Below are 26,952 nucleotides of genomic sequence, written 5' to 3'. Positions count from 1 at the left end.
GTGGGTAATTGTAACATAACTCTTGTACGGCCGGCGATAACTTTCCGAATTTTTCCAAAACTGCGGCACCATCACTACTTGTTGCAATCACATCTGTTTCAAGATGGACTCGAAGGATTCCAATCTTTCCTGAACTAAAGAAACCACTTTTTTGAAGAACAATTTCTACGAATTCTTATTAGATCAAGGTTCAAAGAATTGTCGTTGCAGTATAGATGAATATTCAAATATCTTCGGATCTTACAATTGGTCCATTCATCTACGCTCATTTTCTTATTTTCACATTTCACAGCGGCAAATTTTTCAATATACGCTTGCTCTATTTTATTGTAATAATGTAGTTACATATTTATGCCATAATAGATGCTGGATATTTTGGCAACTGCAGGCCTTTGCTTGAGAAACTCGCCCGAATAAATTCGCTTGTTGAGATGGTATTACAAAGAACTCTACCTTAAATATGGCGGTTTTTGAAATCAAACGTATCACTTTACATTTTAAATTTTAATATATTCTCATTCCGCTACTTTTAACATTAGTATTAGCACTAGTAGTGACATATAATGCAAGAAAGCAAGCTTATATAGCATCAGCCAAAAAAAAAACCCTACCTGAAGCTATTATTTTAAATGCAAATGAAAGAGTGAACATGTTGTGTTTTTCTTAAGGAAAGGATTAACGGCAAAAGCGGCGCTTTGGGACATAAAACTTAACAACGGCAGCTCCTTCGTCGTGGGATTCCCCGAATTCCCCATCCATCCAGACCAAAAGGGAAACAGGAAGCTCCACACAGTTTACTCCCAAGTCCTTCCCCAACCAACTGTCCCTAAGAACTTCAGCTCTAGGACGACTGCCCGGTTCGCCCTAGCTCGACCCATCTTTCCTGCTTTTGAAGAAAAGAACCCCGATTTATCTAGAAATACACCGATTTTTCCAGGCGTAGGAGATGATTTGTTGGTATTCCTCACCAGTGGTGTTATCAATAACAGTCCAGAGAGTGCCGTCAATAACAATCCAGAGAGGATGCCATATTGTGGGTTCCTCAGCGAAAACAGTCCTCCAATAACATCTTCCTCCTATGTCAAGTGGAAACAACCTCTTGCCAAGGTGAGCAGAGAGAAAGCACAGAATGTCTCTCTTGTGATAATATGGTTCTAAAAGCCACAACACAGAAGGGACATTCACAACACCAAACACAACCTCTATAACTAAGTATGATATCGCTGATTCCTGACTGCTCTCGAACGCTGATAATACGGCGTTTATAATTGCAAGGAGGTTTGTAGTCGTCGATCGCTGTGAGAGAGCGCAATGAATCTGGGGAGGTTTATCTGCAAGAGTCTGTTTGGTGAGAACTGGTATGCAGATAGCACAGTGGTATCATCACCTCCCCACACCGGGTGGAAAAGGCCCCGGGTTAGAATCCCGTCGATGACGCGAGGAACTTTTATGGACTTTTTTCCCTCCGTGGCTGAGTTAGTCGGTCTCAGGCATATATAGCGAGGCTTTTTTCCCGAAAAAACTGAGGTTTTTCAACAAGGATTGAACAAGGATCAACAAAAATTTTATTGCTAAAGCGCCTATAACGGTAAGGAACTTTTCCCATATGAAGCTGAGAAATTAGCGAATTAGCGAAGAAATTAGCAATCGCTGATGATTTTTGTCTGTTAAAGTAGGCCCGTGCTTTTGAGCACGATATTCGAGCACAAACATCATTTGTCTCCTAAATTTTATGAAGTTATTGTTTCAGTTGAAAAGCTATATTGAGGTCCTTGTTCCACCACGCTTTAGAGTGGGAGATGATTTTAGCCATCTTGGAGTCGGAAAAGTTTACAACAGTAATCCAACAGCACTCGAACGGTAATATTAATCCAACAGTAATATCTGAAGCTTCAGAAATTTCTGGAGAGGTAATGAACACGTTGACAAAGTTAGTAAAATGAAATGGTAATCAAATGTTTGTTCTAATATTTCATCTAGAAGTTGGAGAAGACCACTTACAGTGCGAGACTTTTTCTCTCATAAAATGTTTCCACGACCACAGATGCTAAGAATAAAATCATTGAAATTAATAAAATATATTGAAATAGTCAGAACTTTTAGGTTACCACCTTTTTAATGTATTCTTTTATCGATTTTACATTTCCATATATTATTATGATCTGGATGTATAAGGGGAATTTGTCCTTAACACAACTAACTTCTTTGATATAGTCACCGAAGAACACGAACTGAAAAAGGCAAGCATGATGATAAAGATCATATTCCATGTTAGGAACGGAAATTTATTCTAACAGCTCGCGAATTTGCACCACATACAACACATTTTGAAGAGAACAACGCTCAAGTTTCGAAACTGGTTGCCCAGTTTCTTTTTTCAAAGAAACGTTAAAGGCACAATGCACTCAGAAACTTTTCAAGCAGAAGGACACACACGTGGGTACAAGTAAGAGGTGTGTCCTTCTGCACGAAAAGTTTATTAGTTTATTTATGCAATCTCCAAGTGATCCCCCTCACTTGCTATCGAACTATGCTTTGGTCAAATGCTGGCTTACTCCTCTCTTTTCTCGTGTCTATAGGCGCCACGTGTTTATGATCATAGAATTTCCGTGCAGGTTCTCTCTTCTCATAAGTTGTTTGTATTTTAGACTTTTAAATGTTATTCGAATAAATTCTTCGTTTCTGCTTACGACTGCAGTCGAACTACTCGTATAGTGGCATGTATTCCCTATCTCAATTCTTTGAAAAAGACGTTGAGAAATTACTCTCAAAACATTAATGATATTAGCCGGATTAAAGTCTTTGTATGCCTCAGACACTCTCATAATCATAGACCGAAAAGATAGATCTATAAATGAATATTTGCATTGTATAAAATATATAGGTTAGATCTCCAGTATACTAAATTTACCACTAAAGATGCATGTTTATACAGTATACACTTCACAATTTGTAGATGTGTAATCATAATGAAAACTTTTATAGAGTAATTCAACTAACGCTATGTTTGATTCAGCAATTATTTTTCTTATTTTTGAGTTATCAAAGATTTTTTGGAAGCTAAAACTTTTTAGTTTTAAGCACTGGACACTGTGTGCCCATTTTGTCCAATGGATATTCGGCTCTGTATAGATTGGTCATTTTGACCTCAGTGGAAGTGAAGGTCATAGAATCTATGGTCAAGGGTACATTACAGAATAATCCTGAGATGTATATAATATCATAAATGGATTAAACCATGGTTTCTGTAAAGTGAAAATCTTCTTTTACCAATCTGATAAACTACTATGATCTGCTCACATACAGAAGTTGGATGCAAAAGAAAATTTTCACAGCAGCTTTAGCGAAGTATTTGTCACGATCCCACATGAGAAGTTGCTATAGAATCTAGGGCGTTTAGGGATCTTGGGAATGATCGTGAGGTGGCTTAAGGAGTTGCTGAAGGACAGGAGGCAAAGGGTTGTTATAACTGGTTACTATTCTGAGTGCACCAGGATTATAAGTAGGATCTTTCAAGGTTCTGACTTAGACGAGAAACTATATACATAGTTTGTCAGAAAAATCTGTAATATATGTAACGGTTTTTGTTCAATTGCGTTTTAATTTGATTAATGTCAACTGACATCTACGTATTTCTGACATCATTCATGCTAAGAGTTTTGGGTAAAAGAGAGAAAATAAAAATAAGTCACAATTTTTATTTCAAATTTCATTAAACGTGCTTCTGTTTTCGTATAATGACTGCATCGTATTTATCAGTTGAAAGCTATGTATATTGTCCTGTAAGACAAGCGAATGTTGGGGAAAATTCGTAATAGAAAAGTATAATAAAGCATCTGCCATTTCTGCTCCTGCTCCTGCTTCTGTCTTGTGTTGTTGCATTTTCATGCCAGTTTCTATAGCGGATCAGGCGCATCTGGTACTATTACTCCAAGTTGCATTGTACGAAAGAATCCGTTTGGCTGACGAAGACAAAAAAAAATTACTTTTATCTGTGTTGCCATGAAAAGTGCACAAGGCCGAAGTAGATTAGTCCTATTATGATCACTTTCCAGTAAGCCTGCCGGACAAATATTGCTGATGGTACCTTTGTTTATGGGCCATCACTCTCCCTCCTCACGCATCCGTCTCTAGCCGCGTATGGTGGAGCCCAGATACTTACAACCGCACATTAACCTCCGCAAAGTGTCTGATACGATATACGATCACCTCGTTGGTGATCCGTTCGATCAGTCTTCCATCACCTTTTGTTGTCTGGAAGTCAGGACACTTGCCGTTAAGCAGAGGTTTACAGTTGGCGATGGAAGCCGAATCACGTAGTCGTTGTCCGTCGGACTGTCTGTCTCGAATAATATGAACCGAAAAGAAACATATACACATTCGATCCTGTTGTTTTTACGGTACCACACACGCACGTGCGCGGTGTAAACAAACTTTGCTTGTGGCTTCTGAAGTGAGGTGAAGTAATCGCTCTGTTTGCTGAGACACCAAAGACGTATGCGTGTGCGTGTGTGTGCGTCAGTTTGAAAACTCCAGTGACATTTCTTATTAGAAACGAGCGAAGATGGGAAATTAATAAGATTAAAGCCTCCGTAACCGAACTTTATCAGTGTTTGTTAAGCTCTTTCTTACGTATGGTTGATAGGGGCGGACTGGACTGTTCGTTTTCCCGATTTCTCCATTCTGTTTTTCTTTATCTTACGAGAAGGTTTTGTAAGAATAGCACGCAACAGTTTTTGATAACTACTAAGATGGCAATTTTTTTTTGGAGGTGTCGTTTTTGAAATTTGGAAATGGGAAGTTTGTCGATTTGAAATCTAAAATTTTGGAGAGTTTCTAATTTGGAAAGGTTTCCAAATTCGAATAGCTAGAAGTTTGAGTATATTTCCAAATAAAAATCTAAAAACTCTGCTCATGCAAGTAAAAAAAAGAAGTAGATTAAAGCTTCATGTACAAAAGAATGCAATTACTTATGAAAGAAGGATAAAAATATATTTATTATAGTCATAGGTCGCTGATGATGTGCCAATAATGCAGAAATAATAATATTTCAGTAGAAAATATTCTGAGGACTCAATACGTGAAATTTATTATCTATTCTTTGCCACATAATCCTAAAATAGTCGGGTAAGGAGAATTGTTTTCAATTCTCCTTGCAACACATCATCCGGAAGAGCAACATCGCATATATTTTTATGTTTCTTTGCTGATATGACATTAAAAGTGAAGTGGTTATTAATACACGGTGTTCAGAAAGTCATCATATACCTATTTCAAAGGAAAGTAAGTTTTGAATGTTATTATTACAAATTATTGTTCTGTCCCAGTTTTACTTACATAAGTAGTCCATTACAACAGATGTTGAAGTTGACTCCACGGACATCCAAACAGGACTAAACACGTTTAATTTTTTTTCAAAAACCTTCTTTAGTTCTTTTTGTGCGATGCCTCTGATGGGTAGTAACAGCAGTTGGAAGTTCCTGACGTGATCGTGCGTTTTCTTAGAAAAATTTAATTTTTGCTGCTCCCCATAGATAAAAATCGGGTGGATGATTCAAGTCTAGTGAACGAGGGGACCACAGATTTTTTGATATTATTTGATCAGAAAAAATTTCGCGCCGATGAATTTGTTGGAGAATATTGGAACAGTAACATACAAAGGTTATTATTTCATTCAAGAAGATAGGCCCAATGATTCCTTTTCTGGAGATAGCAATTCAAACACCAACCTCCTGCTGATGGAGAGGTATTTGATGTAGACTGTGCAGATTTTCGGATGTCCATAATCGGGTATTTAGCAATCAGATACTCCGACAAATGGAACTACGCCTAATGTAAGATTCAGAATACCATCGGTATTTTCAGTGATGAACTGTTGAAACCAGTGGCAGTGATGCATTCACTTTTGGTGATCTGCTGCATTTATTCTTGGACAATTGAAATTTTTATGGGAAAAGGCACAGCTTCTTCCTTACTAAATGCGCAGTTGCAAACCGAGTTTTGTTGTCGTGACAACTTCCGCATTTTGAAGGACTTTGTAACATCGAATCTGAAATATCCAGGAGTTTCTCTTCTGTCAGTTTCCTTGGCCTTCCACTACGCTCTGCATCGTGTACAGCACCTGTCTCACGAAATTTGTCTATTAATGCCCATGCAGCATGTCAATGTGGTACTGGCTTACTTGGAAATTTCTTAGAAAAGTTTTCTTGGACGTTTTGCCACGCTCGTTAAAAACATACTCAACCAAAAAAAAATATGCTTCTTCGATGACAAAACCATCATTAACGCACTCCATAATCGAGTGAGACATTAGCTATTTCATAGCCAAATGACCTGGATACACACCACTAGGTGCACAGTGACTCATATCACTAATATCATTTTGCACATTGCAGTCACAGGTGTATAGTGACTTTCCGAACATCCTGTGCTTCCTTAGACCTATAAACATAATAGCATGATCCTTTTAAGTTTATAGGAACTTTTATCAGGTCGCTTCCTTTCTCTTCCAGTTTTGTAGGGATCAGAAATACACATATTTAAGGTTATATTCTCATCAAATACTGTACTAATTTTTTAAATATTATTTATTAAAAAATATTACTTAACGAACATTTATAGTAATTATTTCCAATTACAGATTTGTGTTTAGGAACCATATTAACTCAAACTCAAAACAGAGGTCGACAAATGGTTTCATTTAAAATAGAAATATTAATTTTTTTTAGAAATGTAAAAATTGTAATTTCCATTAAAATAGCGCAGTGGGAAAAGCTGTTAATCCATAATAATAACATACAATAATATCATAATCGCCTTAAAATGGATGCGAACTTTTTTTTTTCTGTACGATTCCATGACCTGAATAAATCATATCAAAATATTGCACTCGAAAATGGCATTCTTAAGTCCAGGAAATTCCTGGTCAAACCCAGAGAGCTCGCGACCTTAATCATATTGGATCTGCTTGCTTAATTTTAGAATATTGTTATGGTCCTTGAAATAAAAGGTGCAAAATTACAGAGAGAGAGAGAGAGAGAGTAAGACAAGAAAAGAGAAAGGGAAAATGAGACATATAGTAAGAGGAGAAAGAACAAGATGAGATGAGGAATGAGAAACCAAAAGAAGAAAGAACAAAAATAGAATTAAAACTGGAAAGAATGAAAACTGGAGAAACCGGAAAAGTAAAAAAAAATCAAAGAAATAAAAGTACTAGTGTGCGAAGAGTGAATAACTTGTGTCCTATACAACGAGTCTGATCCTTGCTGAACCAATAAAGATTCATTGAATCTTTGTCGAATGAGAAAGAAGCAATAGTGTGTCGATTTTTTACCACTGTTTTAATCCCAATCGACTGTGTTCTTTCATAAGGAAAGGAAAACCTACAAAAGGATGTCCCTCAAGGTATTTCTCCTTGAACACCAAATGCATTTAATTCTTACCCTGAGCGCACTTCACACTTTGCTACCGAAAGCGTATTAAGATAAACTGTAAAGAAGTCCTTCTTAGAGCACGCTGCGGATGCTGAGGGTAGTTCCCATCAATTTACCGCCCGCTGATCACCTCGATATATTTCTTTAGATTCCATTAAGCTCGGAAAAAACCCCTTCTGCTAGGTATCCCCGGCTAAACCCCTGCATCCATTAGCTAAATCCGAAACGTGAGAAATTCTTCTACTCCTCTCTAGGATTTGACTTTGAGACTATTTTTTGGCTTTTTAAAGGGAATTACAATTTCACCATAAATACGAACTAAGCCGTAATTCTTCGTATTCGAAGCCTTTACTTCTGTCGAAAGCGTCTTTTAATGTACACATTGCAGTTAGGCCGACAAGTGATTAAGAAAACGTACTCGCAATGCCCTCACAGCCGTACATACACAAATGCATTTGAGTGTGACATTACGAAGTTTATGCGTCTTCCTGATGGTGATAAATGTCATTTAACTTCCTTTATAGCTCACTGGGTGTGAGTTTGCTAACTTCTCATTATCAACGCCAAAAAGCAATGAGTAATGTGAGCTTCACTAATGCAGAAGTATATCGTAATAAACTCGGAGAATTAAAAAAATAATAATAATAATAATAAACCCAGTCATTCAAAACTCCATTTTGGCTAATGGCAAGTAATAAATTAGCTTCTCATTGACTTTCTCATTTATCATGCTTCCAATACAAACTGGAACATGAATTCGGTGACACCTGAGACGAATTGCTTAAGAAAGTGGCTTAATCATTCTATTCTGTTCTGTTCCATCCTTATCCTGTATCTTTCCATTCTGTTTAAAGGGATGAATCATCTTAAATTCGCGTGTAGTGGAATTCTAGTTGAATAAGTAGATGGAACTCAGGTCATTGGGCAGCAATATGACGAATCTCAACTGCATGTGTTCTGATGCCGGTTAAATATAATACATCTTTTGTTTATAGTCCGGAAGACGACCACACGGTCACAGGAGTTCACAAGATACAAAGAATACGAGAAACAGAACCGTATTTAGCAGTCACAGGCTTGAACCCCAGTCACTTAAACCATGTATACTTATGCACCATCCAGCCTGACTGCTCAGCTATGGTAGGAATTAAAAGTTCCTCGCATCATTGATGGAATTCAAACCCGGGTCTTTGCCACCTGGTGTGTGGAGGACACTAATTGTAACCACTCTGCTCTGTTAGTATCTTTCAGCTAGTCACACGTCTAATATCTTACCATAGAAGTAATGCATCGTGGTTTTATAATAATAAGTATTCTTTCTGAGTATGTATAAATATAGTGCAAATGCATCAGGAATACATAGCTATATCTGAATAAATCAGATTTATTAATAAAACGGCATCGTTTTAAGTTATATCTCATATTGTGAATACCTTCACAACGAGTTGCCATGATATTGCACTACTTCGAATAAGTAACGCTTCACCTAATTTCACAATATGAGATATAACTTAAAACGATGCCGTTTTATTAATAAATCTGATTTATTCAGATATAGCTATGTATTCCTGATGCATTTGCACTATATTTATACATAGTCTAGACTCCTTCATAGCTTGAGGCTTATGCCCTAAACGCTTGAGTCTAAATACATGATACACCATCAGGCATCTCTCATATTGTGGAGTTATACTTCATAACTGTTTTGCCATCATTGCATCACTCGGGTACCCACCTACCCACCGAAAAAGGGCCAAATAGCCCTGAAACGGTGCCGTCTGGGTGGTGGTATCCATCTGAGAATAAGTAACATTAGTCTTCTCCTTAGGTGAAGCGTTACTTATTCGAAGTAGTGCAATATCATGGCAACTCGTTGTGAGAAGGTATTCACAATATGAGATATAACTTAAAACGATGCCGTTTTATTAATAAATCTGATTTATTCAGATATAGCTATGTATTCCTGATGCATTTGCACTATATTTATACATAGTCTAGACTCCTTCATAGCTTGAGGCTTATGCCCTAAACGCTTGAGTATTCTTTCTGATTATTTAGTTCCTTTTTCTGATTGTTCTATTCCATTTTTCTGACACTATCCACGTTTTTAACTCTCCAGTTTTTGACTTTTCTATCCGATTTAGTTTGTGACTATCTATTTTGCTCTCTTTTATCTTACTGAAGCGTTACTTTAAGTGTTTCATACCATCCACCAGATGGTGGCGCTCCTATTTAGGAAAAGAAACATACTTGAAGGACGTTTATTACGTTTTATATCAAACAAAAAAAAAAAAAAAGAGTTCTGATTCGGTCAGCAGTCGGTCAGTGATTCGGTAATTGGATCTTGTTTTATGAGGATGCAACATGCTTACTTTCTTATCCTTAGAGTGGTCACTTTATTCGTGGGAGAGGCTTAGTAGGTCACTTACGTTACATCATTGACAGCCTCTTCATTTTCCGTGTCGGAGGTTCCAAAGTAAGTTTCTCTCGAATTTCTGACGTGATGAGAACAAGAGTTATGCATCCCCTTATAGGCCCGTAACTGTGATCCATAGGCGCTGTCAGACAGTGCGGGACAAGATTACAGTCGTCATCGATCACTTTAATGAAGTTTATTCCGCGTTTGTTTACCCCGACGATGAGAAGTGATGCCGCTAGGGTAGAATGCGATCACTTTATGTTCCTCTACTGTTGACAGACATGCAATGGCCTTTCTATTTCAGTTTTGTATCCGCTAGGGATATCTGACAATCAGGAACACTCCCGACAACTAACACCTTAAAACACCCTTAAAACGACACCTAATGTATTAGGGCCGACTCACACAAAGTGCTGTTCGAAACCCTGTTGGCGATTACTGCCATCTGGTGTTAAATTTTGCACTTACTACGGTGGAAATTTTGAAGTTTAGCATTTCTTTGCGATATAGTCGCTAGATGAAATTAGTTCTTAAGCTCCTATAGCTCCTTTGTCTCCTTATTTAAACTTATAAGTGGTGGTATACGATGTTGTTGATTGTTTGCTGTTCTTGAGCGAGCTAAAGTTTTATTTTTCTCTACTGTAGAAGAAATAGGAGCAGCGTTGCTACCTACAGTTCACGACGGCTGGCCACACCCTACTCTGTCGTATGCCGAAGTTCCAGTCTCTACAGCACTTCATTCCGCAACACTTGTGCACCCTGCACTTCATGCACAATTGCCGGTAAGATCTCGCTGTTTGTGACAAATATTTTTGTTTGTTTTCATTTTTATTAAAATGTTTATTCACCCGAGAAGTCTGCAGGTTTCTCTAACGTTTGTTTATGCTCTTCAGCCTCCACTTACCGTACCACATCCTATTTCGCATGCTGCGTTGGCTGGGAGCGCTACGATCCATGCCACGATACCGCCGCCCCATCTAGTAGCGAGTCCGACACTTGCCAGTCCAGCAGGTTCCACGTCCTCAACTTCCAGTACTCCGCCGTGTTCCACGCTGTTCGTAGCCAATCTAGGACAGTTTGTATCGGAGCAAGAACTCAAGGATCTCTTTGGAAGGTAGGTAATGATGAATGGAGATGTTAAAAATACTGTAATTCTGACCTGGGCTGTTGAATGAGTTAAAGAGGATAATTTGGTTTGTGATGAAACGCTTAAGACACAGACCAGAAAATATAGGGAGAATTTGAAAGAGATGGAGGTCTGTATAATTTTTTTTCTGAGAAGAAATAAGAAAATTTAATTTAATGTGTTTATTCTAGGACTATCTTTCCAAATTTTCTTTTGCGGCCTTTGGCCTTTCTCTCAAAGTTTTCTAGCAATTGTTCAGCAACGATCATTGTCCTACTTTGGCTGCTGGATAATTCATATTTAGAACAATAAGCGCATGTGCAAGAAAATACTTGCAATCGATTTCCAGAGTTCGATCGTGTACAATAAATACCAAGGCAGCTAAGGCCACGAAGCATTAGTATAACTTGTGCGAAAGTTACATGTAATCTATGGTTTGTTCGCCTGTTTTCGGGATAAAAATCTCCAGTTTTAATAAGGAAAACTATGGTGTGAAAAAAAAGCTCTCAGCTGGGCCTGAATTCGAACTCAGGCCGTGTCAATTAACTGCGAAAGAGCAGCAGCAGTAAAGCTATAATGCTATTAACCATGATGAGGACTCAAATCATATGATGAAGGACCGAAGGCAATGGAAAATCACATATTAGAAACCTGTTTTAGTTCCCGAGGACAGTCTGGCACATACACCGGAATCTCCAATCCTCTGTGGAGGTGGGTGCACTTAGTACATTTGATGCTTATGCATCAGCACATAACTATTACTGATCGCTGTCGAAGGAATGTGGTTTCTAACATCACAAAATTTCGAAATTGTATGTACGGGGTGTCCATTCAGAAAAAAAAAAAACTTTTAAATGGAAGCGGTCAATGTTTTACCATGTGCTCAATCACAATTAAACTAAATCTAATAACATTTACGGTTATGATGCATCTGAAATGGGGTATGCACTTATTATCTCTACAGGCTAAGTCCTTGGACCATAGATCAAAGTGGGAATAAAAAGAACTGAAGGCATTGATGATATTAAGAATGTGTCTCTTGAAGATCAAGAGCTTTTTCAGGTTTGTGCAAAGCACTGCGTGGGATCCTCCAATTCAGGGCCTCCCAGATATCACTGAGGTTGCGCGTATGTTATGCTAGACGGGATTGGAGCGGAATTTGTTACAGAGTCAAATTGTTGGGACAAATTTTTGTCCCCTTTTGGATCCCAAACTGTGGTCTTCAGAGCTAAAGAGAGCTGCAGACCAAACTTACATCGTATTGTCTGAGATCGGACTGACATGCAATTTAGGAATGGGGTGATAATTTCTTGGTTGCAAGATCGACAGAGGCCGAATTTCATACCTACAGAAAGGACTTTTGAGCGGAGGTTCTGGATCTGTTCTTTGCATTATAAGTTTTCGAGGACCACAACATCACGATTTGACTTTATGAACAAGTGCAAGTATATGCGCGGAAAAAGAGGACAACAGAAAAGAAAATTAACTGAAACTGGCTTTTGGATCTTCTCAAAAAGATGTGAATGTTTGAATTTTATGGATTCAGCTCGAGCAAAAAGAAGGTATCGTATTCACAGAAGGAGAGGAGATTAAATAATAGGATAATACAAGATAATTAAGATGGTTTTACTGTCATAATTTAAAAGCACTGATAGTATACGAGTATGACGGACTCATGAGGTTATGAGTCCTCATACAAGAAGTAGAAAACAAACAGAAACATTGATAACAAAAGTGAAGTTATTCCATCGTGTTGTTTGTCCCTTTTTTCACCTAATCTTTTTTATCAAAATACCAAAATCAGAAAATACGAAGTTGATTCAATAAGATGAGGAAAATTTAAATTTTCGTGAACATAAGCACACATTTAATACTTTTTATAACACACATTCGAGTTTATTTATTTTATTTTTTTCTTCGTTCTGGTTTTAGTCTTCGTAATATAAAATTAGCAGTACTGGCACTCATAACGACATTTCAAAATAGCCGGATTGCTCGGCTATATTTCTACATTTTGGAGAAATTAATGAAACTAATGCATAATAGAATGCGTGCAGAGTATTTTTGATCGACAAAAGTGTAGACCCTGCCCTCGTGGGTAGCACAGTTGGTAGAACCGCCGTCCTCCCAACACACCTCGTGGAAAAGACCTGAGTTCGAATCCCGTCAATGATAGGAGGAATTTTTATGGGCCTTTTTCACAACGTTGCTGAATTAGTCGGTCTCAGGGGAGAGCAAAAAGGTTTTTTCTCCCGGAAACTCAGGTTTTCGTCCAGAAAACAGAAATCAACCTCAAAACAGACGTAATTTACGAACAGTATACACAGAGCAATACGGCCTTAGTCACTGATGCTTCTAAAATCATGTTACAACAGTGTAAGCATGAAATGTTTAGAAATTGTCCAGAAGTGTACCGGTTGAACACTGGTACACTTGTGCGACTGATACAGTTCTACGTGCTGAGGATCTCATTTCGGAGGACTGATGCATTATGTAAAATTCTGATAAAGTGAGGGTTAGCGAATAATTCGGTCGAAAAGTTCCCTAACAGCAGAATTAGTTAAAGTTGAAACAAATCCAAGTGGTAAACTTGAAATATACCCAAATGATAAAGTTCAAACAAACTCGGGTGTTAAAATTGAAACACATCAACCATAAGGTCCATCTTGAACATAATTTTCACATATCCACTTAAAAATTAACTACTGGCATTCAATTCAAAGATTCAATTCAATTCAATTCAATTCAAAGAACGCAGAAGTTGAAAACACATTGCATAGTTTCCGGTTCTGTTTATCAAATACCCTATTTTTATGGAATCAAAACTCTTTGCAGTGTCTGGAATAAATGCGTAGAGGTGATTACGTTGAAAAGTAGTGTATTCCCATAACTGTTTGGAAGGTATGCAGGAATTCATCTTTGTATTTTGCAAGAGAATGAAGCCTTGGTAACATCTATTTTGCCCTGACTGGAAGCCCTTCGGGGTTCTTAAATTCCCTCCTAATACAAACGGAACCTTATTTAAAGCTATCCCTTCAAAGTTACAACCAGCTCGCCAAAGGTTACCCTCATGTGGGCGCCCATCTTACCGTTATTGAGAGGTGTTGCTCTGAATGAGTTTAAATTTTACACTCGGTGGAGCCCGGTTCCTTTGCGCATGCAAACTGTAAAGCACTTTTTTCCATTTAAATCCGATGTGTTGAAGCTCATTATTTTCGAAATATCTCAACGTGGGTAATGGATGGACAGATGAACTGCACTACGGTAAGGAATTACATTTAAGTCGGCGTATGTTTTGCAAGAGGAAAAATGAAATACGCCCATCCGCCTTAATTTCCGTACATTGCCACAACGGAGGCGTTCCAATAAACTTCTGTTTTACGACTCCCTACGGTGCTAATCGCAGAATTCCGGTATTCATAGTGAGCTAAATGCGATTACCAGTTCGGAAAGATAGAAAAAAAAAAAAAAAACACACGTTGCTTCAGCGTTGGAATACTCGCTATGTTTTCGTTGGTTTCAAGAAGACGACCTTCCCTTGAGTGCAATGCAGCGCGTGCGCTACGTTCATTATCACGGACACAGGTGTGTAGAACGTATGCATATTTAAACAACGCTTAGAAATGGCAGTTCCTATTGTGGCCCATCTTTTCTCTTTTTTTTTTTTTTATTTTGGAGCACGCGGATTAGGCAGGATGGTGATAAAATATTTACACATCAGACGTCATACGAGTAGTCCGTCACGAATTAATTTAACACAAACTCTTCAGGTGCCACGAGTTCATGTTAAAAAAAAAAAAGAAAAATAGAAGCGTGTTCCTTCCATTGGTTCCTCGTTGGGCTATAGTTCCTTGGCCATCTACAGTGTGCATCTTAGATCACTCCCAAGACGGCCACATAAACTCTTGATACTGAAATCATTTTCAGACCAGAATTTCCTATGGCGTTCCCAGGCAAAGCCTTGATATTGGTGTATAAAACTATGAAGGTTTAGCAATACTCTTGCATTGCTATACTGAGCAAACTCAATGTCACTAAATTATAATGCCAATCGTTGGCTACTGATCCTACCTCAGAAGGGAATTAACATAGAAAACACACGCACACATGGTTGTTCTCTCTCTCTCTCTCTCTCTCCCTTTTCTTATAGAATTTTACTCCCTGGTATGATCTTTCTTTTACTTTGTCCTGTATTCCCCACCCCTTTAAATTGTGCTATTTCCTTCTCGAATTCAATATTTCAGTAAATATCTTTGCACCCAATTCTGATTTTCACACACACGATCATGATTTTCTACATTTCCTTTTTTACACTACCCTCAGCCTTGTTTTCGCGCGACAGTAGCTCCTTCTGGTATCATTGATGATTCGTCTCTCTCTCTCTCTCTCAAAAGCGGGGTTGACCTATCTTGTTTTAGATATGGATGTATAGTTTCTTAGGTACCTTGAATTTTTATATCTTATTTAAACAAGAAAAATAAGAAACGTATCGTGGAGCTGGGTCAGTGATTGAATAAAACCTGTTGTATCTCCACCTGGTGAAGGTTTTTATACCTATAAATTTCTCAACAGGCAACTTGACTATATTCTATGGTCCGCCCATTGAATATAGTAAAGTCCGTCCATTGAGGAATAAAAATTGGGAAATGAAAACTAAAGGACACAATTCTCATCAGAAACCGACTAACTCCATCACCTTGAGAGAAAAGTACATAAATGTTTGAGTGAAAAGCTGAACTGTCAGTTTACTGTTGTAAAAAAAAACAGATTAAAATTAAATGTAATTTAATTAATGAATTCTAAATTAGGCTGCTCTAATACAATGTGCGAAAACTCAATCCTTTCCCAAACCCAAATAATTCGATCACGAATTCAAAAAATTAAAACATAAAAATCCCTGCCACTGAAAGGTTATTCGAAGCCACCCTTTTTCCACGCTGGATGGCAATTATAATTACCATGTCAGCCGCGAGGACTATAATACAACTCTTGGTGTCACTGTATCCTCAAAGATCATTCACCTTGGCTTTATTGATTCAGCAATTTTGTTAATTACAAGCAAGCTACGAAAATTCAGTTTGTAGAATTATATTTCAACGTTATGTACAAAATATTCTACTTACTATAATACTAAACTCAGAATTTTTGAAATCAATGCAGGACATAAGCGCAAAAATTTTCTATTCAAAAATTCTTTCTTTACAGAATACAGATTTCCAGATCTTATCTTTAGTTTCAGACTTTAAGGTTTGCTTTGCAGAACGGTATGCATCCAAAATGCCAAAAGCTTTCTCAATCGCATTTTTTTCTCTCTCTTATTATTTTACTTTCTCCTGTAGACCCCGGTAAAAGGTGCCGGCAATCAATCATCCTTTTTGTCCAAATCGATCATATCGCATGACTCTCCTCTGCGTGTCCCACTATTAGGGACATAAAAATCAACATTTGTCACCTAGGAAAGCATCTAATGCATGGCAAAAATCCTTATATTTCCTCAGACGTGTCCTCATATCTCAAGGAACAGTGAGGCAAATACCAAGAAATGCCACAAAACAGACATCATCACTGCAGGACTGTTGAATTTCTTAGAGAGAGAGAGCGAGTGAGAGAGAGAGAATATTTTTTTTTAAACCGGCAATATGCAATATAGTGCTGTCTATATATATGGAAATTTCTAGAATTATTTTATATACATACTAAACTTCGGCAATCATAGAGAGCTCTTTAAGTTTCCATTAATTCAAATGGAGTTTAATTTGATTGTATGCTGTGATGTCATCATCATGGTGTCTATTTCTTTTTCTTTCTTTATTTCTCTAGCTTCCCTGGGTTTTGTCGCCTTCGAATGCACAATAAAGGAGGAACTCCAGTAGCCTTTGTGGAGTATCAGGTGAGATTTTGAAGTATAACATTATGAAAAATTCATCAGAGTGCATTTCCCCTACTGCGAAAGGGTGGGGTGTAATCACACCATCAAAGAAGGCAGCCTTATCAATGATTCCACTTCATCCCCTATCTTTTTCAACAATCTTTCACAGTTCTTTCCTTATCATTCATGCCAACATTCAATGTTTATAACACCGCACAATACTTTTAAATCGATTTATCCATCGCTCATTTTTCCCTGGTCCGTTTTTCCCAACTGCCATCAATTATGGGCCTTCGATCATTGAGATACGCAAATAACCCAATCCACCTGGGAATAATCAACCAAATTCTATCTTCCTTGAATATTCTAACTTCGATTGTCTGACTTAAAGCCGCTGACTTTAATTAAAGCAATATTTCCCTTTTGTCTTCTTTTTCATTTCGCACCTGAGACAAAGCATTGCCTTATCTGATAAAAATCAGCGTGATGAAGGCTCAGAAATGTCCTATTTTCTTATTAAATCTCTCTATCTCTCTCTCTTTCTCTCACACACACACACACAGACGCACACCTAAAAAAGAAATATTAAGATCGCCTTCATTTTAAACACGCGATAATATAGTAGATACTGTGTTTGCTTTAAGGAGTAATTTTTTCTGTATTCTAAATTTATTCGTAATCTTGCGTTATAATAGTTTAATAAATGGAAACTTTGTAAAGAATTAAGTGTATATACGCGATTGTGATGTTCGACTTCTGTGTGGATATAAAAATAATATCTAAGCTTTCTGAGTGTTATCTTAGAAGTAAATGTACAAATATTTGTGATGCCCATTCTCAAATCTAATCCTCAAACAGCATCGGTACTGTGGTAAGAAGCATCGATCCAATATTTGATGAGTCTGCGATCTAATCTTCAGAAAGGTATGAAATTTGAGAGGATGCTATTTATGATGTCTGGTGTGCACCGCGCTAGTTTAATTCATTCCGGTGTCAAAAGACAACTTTGTAGTAATTTTGCGACAACTTTGATGAGATGTTACCAAACTGATGTACACTATCCTCCAAAAGAATCCGGGCACACTTCTCTTCATAATACATTGCACCTTCCAGATAAACAACTGACTTGTATGCTGTGCTGCCACTTTATTAGGTACACCTACCTAGTAGCGTGTTGAGCCTCCTTTAGCCTTCGAAACAGCCTGAATTCGTCTAGGCATGGATTGAACAAGATGCTGAAAACGTTGTGCAGGAATGGAGTACCATGCAGACATGAGTGTGTCACGCAGTTCCTTGAGATTCGACGGAGGTGTAGGCCTGCAGCGAACAGTCCTTTCCAGCTCATCCCAAAGATGTTCAATAGGATTGAGATCTGCGGACTGAGCGGCCCACTGCAGCCAAGAGAAATCATTGTCATGTTCCTGGAACCATTCCGTAGTGATTCGGGCTTTGTGCACCGGCGCATTATCCTGTTGGAAGTAACCATCTGATTGAGGATAAACTGTCAACATGAACAGACGCACTTGGTCAGCAACGATGTTTAGGTACGATGTGGCATTCAGACGTGGATCTATAGGTATCAATGGACCCAACGTGTGCCAAGAAAACATTCCCCACACCATAACACTGCTCCCACCACCTTGCATGGTAGTCGTCAGACATGACGGGTCCATGGATTCATGTTGTTTTCGCCAAATTCTGAGCCTTCCATCAACATGATGCACCAGGTACTTCGACTCGTCAGACCAAGCAACTGTTTTCCAATTCTCGATAGTCCAGTGCTGGTGTTGCTGTGCCCACAGGAGGCGTGCATTCTTGTTCTTCATTGATAACAAAGGTATGCGATGTGGCCGTCGGCTCTTGTAGCGGCGCCTCCGTAGCCAGGTGGGAAGGAGCAGCAGTGCGTAGCACACGCTTCTTGATTAGACCGGGGTTCGAGCCCATCACCACCAAATACGGAGGATGCGGAAAGGTCAAGGAATGACCACCGCATATCCCGGAGCAATATGGCCTTAGTTGCTAATGCTCCTAAAAACCAACCAAACAAACAGCTGTTGTAGCCCATTCGCGACAAAGTGCGACTAGTGGTCCGTTGGGATATTTTGTTCTGCGCACCAAGATTGTATTCTGACGTGATGTGCGACACTGTGGCCCGTCTGTTTGCTTGCACAATTTTAGCCATCCTCCTCTGACCTTTTTCATCAACAAGCGATTTTCTTCCACAGGAGTGCTGTTGAGAAGATGTTTTCTGTTCGTTGCATCATTCTCGATACACCCTTGAAACTGTGGTGCTTGAAAAGTTCAGGAGAACTGCCGTTTCAGAGATGCTTTGTCCAGCACGTCTTGCACCTACTACCATGCCACGTTAGAAGTCCGTTAGATCAGTTCTTTTCCCAATTCTTGCTACGGTTTGTACACTTAACTGATACTAGAAGGGTTGTTCTGCTGCATTTATATCCACAACTGTGGTCATGTGATTTGCAATGTTGTGGGACAAACCATTTGTGTGCACATCAGGGGTGTACCTAATAAAGTGGCAGCACAGTGTATTTGTACATAAGAGAGGCTTATGAAGCAACACAAGGTAGTTGTTCGTGACAGAAAAAAGAAACCTATTAGGGTTGCCCGATATCAATCTCATTCATGCATATATAATATGTCCATAAATTGCATCTGTTTTCTGGTAGGTTAACCTGTTTTCCTGGATGAAAAGCGCTGTTTAAGGGAGAAAAACACACAAGCAGAGGAAAAGCCCATAAAAGTTCTTCGAGTCATTGACGGAATTCGAACCCGGGTCTTTTTCACCCGCTGTGTGGAGGACGGTGGTTATAACCACTGTACTACCGCAATGTCGTTACATGTAGAGTAGAGCTGACTGATTTCGAGAGAAGTGTTATGGTTGATTTGCATTCAACTGCAGACAGCCTGCACTATCTTGATATTCTTGATAATGTAATGAAATCGAGGCGAAATGTTTATGTTACAGTCCGTAAATTATGTTGCGCCCTGATCTCTTCACTTGACAAAAGGATCAGCGCTGGTTGAGATCTGTATGAACTTCAATCACTGCTGACGTACGGAGCTCTATATAGCATCGGTTTTCATGGAAAAGCGATGGCGGACAGATAAATCAAACATCACCACCAGAAGCAAAAGCAAATCAGCAGACATGGTGCAACAAACACGCAATTGGTCCAGAGATCATTGAAAAGCGGTTGTATGGAGCAGTGAATCTCGCTACACCGTATTCCTAGCAGGTGAGTTGGTGCGGGTGTGGAGTGAATGTCTTCTGACGGAGTGAATTGCGCTAACTGGAGTTAGAAGGCAGCGAAATTGCTGTGTGAAGCTATTTCTCATGGACCTTTAGTGAGTGTTCAGAGAACAATGAATGGCAACGCCTGCTTTAACATTTTGGACAATTCCATGCGATGCGACGGTGCTTTGTTAGAGATCCATGTTTGTTTGTTTTTTTTCAAAAGGATAATGCTCCATGCCATAACACCGATGCTGTTCAAGACATGACTGTACGAAAGTTGGAATGATCGGCGCAGAGTCCCTACTTAAACCCTATAGAACACCTCTTGGATGAACTGAATGTCGGTGAGGGCCAGACGACCGTGTCTTACATCAGTAGCCCAACTGGTATTCCTGCAAGAACGATAAAGAACTATGCCGCCGAAGTCGATCGTTCGTTAGTGGAAATTCTACCCAGGAGGGTCGCAACTAACAGTGGAGGAACAACACACGTGCGAGTGGCGATGGCCTCACTGTGAAACCGGCGTGTGTCCGGATACTTTTCGGAGGGTATGTGTGTAGGTACATGTCTAATGTAGGGCGGCTCCTGAACGCTAGTTCCACTCTGCCACTTTTCGGAGATTCCCTTTTTTTGTGTCCTTTTCCCCCTTTGTCTAGGCGGATCCCGAGGTTTCCTTCATTTCCGATAATTGTTGTGGAGAAGCAATGCTCTGCTTAGCCAGTCATGTGTTATGTATATTGCAATGTGCTTACGTGCATGACCAGCCTTTTATCACCCTGGAAACCACGATCAGTTGGAAGATCTCTCAGTTTGAAGAGGCGGGCCACTCCAGTATGAAGCTCTGACAAGGCTGTCGCCATTCCTACCTAATTGTGAAATGGAGGGTATACCAGAAAAAAAAAAAACGAAGTTGGGTAACGGGGGAAAAAGGAACACACGTAAATGATAGGGAAGATAACAAAAAACATCCTCGTATTTCCAAGAAAATACGAGGAAAATACGAGAAAGAAAGGGAAACATAGCAGAATACGAGAGAGAGAGAGAGAGAGAGAGAGAGAGAAAACTGGAGATCGAAGGAGGCATCTTCAGGTCCCACACTAGGAAAGGTATGGTCATCTTTGTTGCCGTATACACTAGATCATGGACAATACAGAACACCACAAGATTCTACCCTCCAGATTGAAGGTGGATCTCGTACAGCGTTGGCGCCTCCGTAGCCAGGTGGGAAGGAGCAGCAGTGCGTAGCACACGCTTCTTGATTAGACCGGGGTTCGAGCCCGTCACCACCAAATATGGAGGATGCGGAAAGGTCAGGGAATGACCACCGCATATCCCGGAGCAATACGGCCTTAGTTGCTAATGCTCCTAAAAACCAAATAACAAACAAACACAATCGTACAGCGTTTTTTGCTCCTGTAAATCCCACAAGGGACAGTACGTCTTCAAGATCCCACACCAGTTTGTTTGTCAGGAAACCAGCATCAGCTGAAGATGATAATGACAGGGAGATATCTGAATGCAGGACGATGCTCTTCGTGGACTAATGCCATTAGTGGAGCTCTGTAGCTTAGGTTCCTGATGGCCATGATTACGAATTCTTATAATCTATTTAAACAAATCCAGTGATCTATTATTACGTAAAGCTATCTTAATTAGTTTTAACTTTTTTAACACAGTGCAAGCAAGCATATAAAGTATATATTTTATATTCTACTGTCTCTGTGACAGCACGATTTGCCAGCTATTTGAAAAAAATCTGAAGTTTGATCACACTCACAGATCAATATTGGTTGTTTAGGATCTCTTGGGGCATTGCCGGTTCATTAGTACTTATGAGATCTTTCCACCATGTATTATGTCTGAAGTTTATATCCACAGGGCGATTTGCATATTGTGCGGCCTGAAACAGATAATAGCACGTGTGGGGAGGACCCCCTACCTCTTTTTCCCACCTCTGTGATCGAGTAACTAGAGCTCCGCTTGAACAGGCCTTTAAGAGTTCCTCCACTTTTGAAATAATTTCAATTCACATATCTCTAAATGAGTGACAAGTGACCAACCAGCTAAGAGTGTACTACCACGGAAGACGGTTTTTATCTCGCAGGCAGCAGACCCGCCCTGAAACACTTATCTTAAACAAATTCGACTTTTAAAATGATCCATTATTGGTTAATTATATGCTAATATTTGATTGATAAACGCATCTTCTCTTCCTAAGATTAACATCATTCAGGCCTGAATTGTGACTACGGTGCATGCCCAGCACTCAGTTCGTGTAAATTAGAACAATGAGCATACATCAATGGACTTCCTCTTTGCTCAAATGTACCTAGCTATATCTGTGGGTCTAGATATACGGATCATATACTTAGATTTCTGGAAAGCTTTTGATACTGTTGCACATGGAATACTACTGTACGAGTTGGAGCAGTATGGCGTTAAGGGCAAGTTGCTACAATGGATAAAAGGGTGGTTGAGTGGGAGAAAACAGAGAGTGGTAATCAATGGACGCTGCTCTTCGTGGACTAATGTCATTAGTGGAGTCCCCCATGATTCGGTGTTGGGCCCAGTGTTGTTTTGTATATTTATCAATGATACTGATGAAGGTATGTCAGGCTAATGTCCAAGTATGCAGATGATACAAAGTTTGGCAGGGTTGTTAATGACAGTAATGGCTGTGTGCTACTGCAACAGGATCTAGATAATTTGGGCAGATGGGCTGACAAGTGGCAAATGAAGTTTAACATTGACAAATGTAAAGTACTACTTATGGGTAGCAGTAACCCCAGATAATGTATCAATTGTGTGGTACTACACTGAGGGTGGTAGAGAATGAAAAGGACCTGGGGTACTTGTGCAGTCAGATGTGAAGTTTTCTGAGCAGTGCAGACAGGCTGCAAGAGTATCTTATGGTCCCTTGTCAATGATATACAGAATTTTTTTTTATCAAGGAAAAGGAGGTGATTATCCCCTTGTATAAGGCAATGGTCAGGCCACACCTTGAGTACTGCGTACAGCTCTGGAGACCTCATTTTAGGAAGGATGTAGAGTTGCTAGAACGAGTACAGAGAAGGGCAACAAGATTGGTGAAGGGAACAAAGGGGTTCTCTTACCAAAAAAGGCTTAAGTTCTGCAAATTGCATCATTTGGAGACTAGGCACCCACGAGGTGATCTGATTGAGGTGCATAAGGCCTTGAATGGGTTGAGCAGGCTTAATGCGGATGGGATTTTTCCTCTTGCTCAGACTAAGAACCTGACGGGATACAGTTTGAAATTGAGGAAAGACAGTTGTAGAATAGATGTTCGGAAATTTGCCTTTAGCCAGCGGGTGGTTGACAGCTGGAACAAACTTCCATCTGTCGTTGTGGAAGTTGATAGCTTAAATAAATTCAAGGAGTAACTGAACAAACGCTTAGAGCGATTTTTTTTTGGCTGATGCCGTATAAAGCTTATATGCAGGAAAGCAAGCTGCTTTCCTGCATCAATTTCTTAAGAAAAAAAAATAAAGGAAAGCTAAAAAGGAAGAATGACTAAATCTCTTTAGTACGTTTCTGGTAACCATCTGTTCAGAATAAAATCTTACCTTTTAATAGGAAACTGAAACTCCATTACTATACTTTAGTAACCGGGACATCCGAATTTTTCGACGTTGCTATTTTTCCTCAACATATTAAAGAATTTCCAGCAATCTCATTCAGAGCTATCAGGCACAGCCAGCAATATAATTACAATGATCGCAGTGCACCAAACCTATAACAGTTGGATTACCGAACGCGATCAGAATTTTGTTTAAACTAAACCGTATTTGTTTCGTTATTTTAAGTTAATTTAGTTATTATGATTAATGATGGATTTTTTCTCTCCTCCACCTAATTATTCCACATTTAATCTAGTGGTGTTCTGTCTTCAATTAGTATCCGTCGATATCTTTACATTTTTGTCTGGTTCACCATTATCCGGAGAAGAAAACTTTACATCACAAATTTCACTAATGAGTACAAGCGTGAAAAAGCAGTACTTAGATTGTTATGCGTCTTAACGTTCAGTTAAATTAACTGGTACTTAGGGAGATTAAAACCCTGTAGCCAGTATATTACTTCTCTTCCTTTAATATTTTAGTTCAGTAATACGAGTTAAGTGTTCTCCTAGTTATGTTATGAACAAAGATTGTTTTAAATAGGAGTTAACGCGATACACGTCGCTATTAACAGTTCATTAAAACATCTTCGGTGCAATATTTTGGGTTTAAAATACTTTCGTCCATTTACTCTCTGTTGTTCCAAGTATAAAAGCGCTCTAAATAATTTATAGCAGTTATGAATTCTCTGGCATAAAGCTACTTTGAATCTTGGAGAATAACTTGGAAAATTTTGGATAATGTTTCAACTGCATGTTACAAGATGTATGCTGCAGAATCTTAAGGACACTGGAGATCTTTATAAAGCTTTTGATATAGTTTGTTTTATGAGCAGTTTCCTTTTGTTTTTTGTATTCCGAATCTATATTTAATTCCTAGCTACTGGCTTCGCTTTCGTTTATCAATGTAACCAGATAGATCACCAGATAATTATCAGATAATAAGAGAGAAAAACCGAAACAATGTACACCATTTTTGTTTTCTTTTATGATCATTAAAATAACTTGTTGAAATGATGTATTGCAGTCGCGTTCACAGTTCCTGCTGTTATGAAGAAACTTTAAAACTAAACCAAATTCACGTGTCCTATGTCTTTCACAAGAAAAATGTCATAGAGAGTGCAAAGACATCAGAATTTTCTTGATCACCTTCCATCGGCCTACCAAGCGTGTCAGACATCAGTACCCATCGTGTGAACTCCCAGCAAAGGTATTTCAGAGTTCTTTAGACTCTGAATAAGTTTAACTCAAAATTTTCCCTGCCATTAGAGGACACGGCAAAAGTTGAAGCTCTTTATTCCTCACACAATTGGCAACTGCGGTTAAAAAAAAAAAAAGTGCAATGTTACAGCAATTCATGCTTTTCATTTCATAGTACAGCACTTTTTCATAACATTCTATTGAATATTTGTATTTTGTTTCCAGTTTAAACAATCGGCCTTTCTCCCTATGCAGTCCGCAAAATGGAGGTTTTATTGTATTGCACTTTTGTAACCTGTAGTTTAACTTTTGGACACCGACGTACACGCATTAGCCAGTGCATTATGACCACCTACCTAATAGCTTTTTGGGCCCCCTTTCGCTGTTATAATTGCTTACACCCGGTGTGGCATCGAATTCACGAGACAGCAGAAGGTGTCCTTGGGTATCTTGGATCAGCTGAACAGAAGGATGCCCCGAAGTTTGGCACTGTACTGGCGTGGACTGGCAAATGTTGCGTTCCACTGCATTCCACAAATGTTCAACAGGTTTGATGCCAGAGAATACACGAAATGTTTGGATGTACCATTCTTGCACAATTCTTGCAAGCCTTGTGACACGGGGCATTGTCTTGTTGAAAGAGTTCAGTGCTATCTGGATACACGGTCATCATGTAGGGCAGTACTTGGTCCAACATAATATGATTGGCGGTGAGGATATGTTCAGCGGGGATGAGGGGATCATTAATGTCCATGAAAACAACCCCCAAACCATGATATCACCGCCGCAGGCCTGTTTTCGTCAAACTGTGCAGTCTGGTTGCAACTGTTCACCTGCTCGCCTCGAATACGCTCCAGTCCATCGGCATAATTGAGTTGGAACCTTGATTCATCAGACTAGGTGGCTCTTTTCTAGTAGTCAAATGTTCAGGAGCAGTACTTGAGTGCCCATTGCAAGCGGAAGTGTCCATAACAGTCGGTCAACGTGGGCACATGAACAGATCGCCTACTCCCTAGGCCTATCCGCAAGAGCGTCCGCTGTGTGGTGTGCTCGGAAAAGTTTCTCTATGCGCCTTGGTTGTAGTTTGGCTTTAATTGAGAGATCGTGAGGCTTCTGTTGTCTCAGACAGCACGTACCAACCGCCGTTCACCTCGACTGTCAACCACTAGTCGTTTCCCCGTTCCAGTACAGTGGGTGGTTGCGCGTCCCTCTTCTGACCATTCCCGCTACATCTGCGCTACAGCGTCTCTGATACAGCCGACAATTCCTGCGGTTGCTGATATGCTGACCCCGCCTTCCTAGCGCTGCAAATCATTCCACGTTCAAATTCCGCCAGGTCCTTCCCTATGCCCATTGCACGGGCTTCGTATGGACAAACCGACAGACAATACCAAGCCATCACTATATATGCTGCGACGGTATGTTATGCCACTTCTAGGTGCTGCGGGATGCGTCCACTCCTGGACACAGGGATGGTCATAATGTTTTGGTTCATGAATGTACATATATTAAAGTAACTCAAGTTATTATTAATTTCACTCAAGTAAGATAATTAAACTATTCAACTAACATCTAATTTAGCAATTCACTTACAAGTTCATTTTCTGTTGCCATCTGAAGTATCAGGTCTCGGATTTTGCCATTAAATCATGACTTGATGATCTGCTGGTTAAACAGATCACAATGCCTTAGAAATTTTTCCTGGAGTAGAGTTTCTCCTCGTGAATTAATCTGGATTTTTAAGCGAGTACAACATACAAATAGTTGTTTACCATAATACATAGTAAACAACTATGCTTACCATGTATTATGTAAATGAAATAAACTATATTACTAGTTGAAAAAAATGCGACATCTGTCGGAACCAAGATTCTATTTCGAAAACTGTTTAGGAGTTCTTAATGTCATGAACGGTAACAGAGAATCGAACCAAGAATTTGCCCGACTAGTGGACAAGCTATTATACCGTCTCAGAATCCTACTTTTTCATTTTACGTTTATATAAAAAATCC

At 39.2% G+C, this 26,952-nt stretch overlaps 1 protein-coding gene across 3 annotated transcripts in view; it reads left to right on the top strand.

The window, feature by feature from the left end:
* The window catches only part of LOC150080474 (protein couch potato-like), a 365,119-nt gene that overhangs the window by 328,798 nt on the left and 9,369 nt on the right, over nt 1-26,952 (top strand). For 2 of the 3 annotated variants that reach the window (XM_090381012.1, XM_090381011.1), the window contains exons 6-8: nt 10,498-10,634; nt 10,716-10,966; nt 16,799-16,868. In XM_090381012.1, coding sequence (XP_090237138.1) covers nt 10,498-10,634; nt 10,716-10,966; nt 16,799-16,868 — 458 coding nt within the window. The remainder of the gene's footprint in view (nt 1-10,497; nt 10,635-10,715; nt 10,967-16,798; nt 16,869-26,952) is intronic. The other variant, XM_090381013.1, reaches the window with a different exon arrangement.

Source organism: Mastigoproctus giganteus, chromosome 9 (genome assembly GCF_048544385.1).
Source record: "Mastigoproctus giganteus isolate SK-2022 chromosome 9, ASM4854438v1, whole genome shotgun sequence".
In the NCBI taxonomy this organism is placed as follows: Eukaryota; Metazoa; Arthropoda; class Arachnida; order Uropygi; family Thelyphonidae; genus Mastigoproctus; species Mastigoproctus giganteus.
The sequence above is the reverse complement of the archived record's forward strand: the minus strand, read 5'-3'. Positions and strand labels throughout refer to the sequence as shown.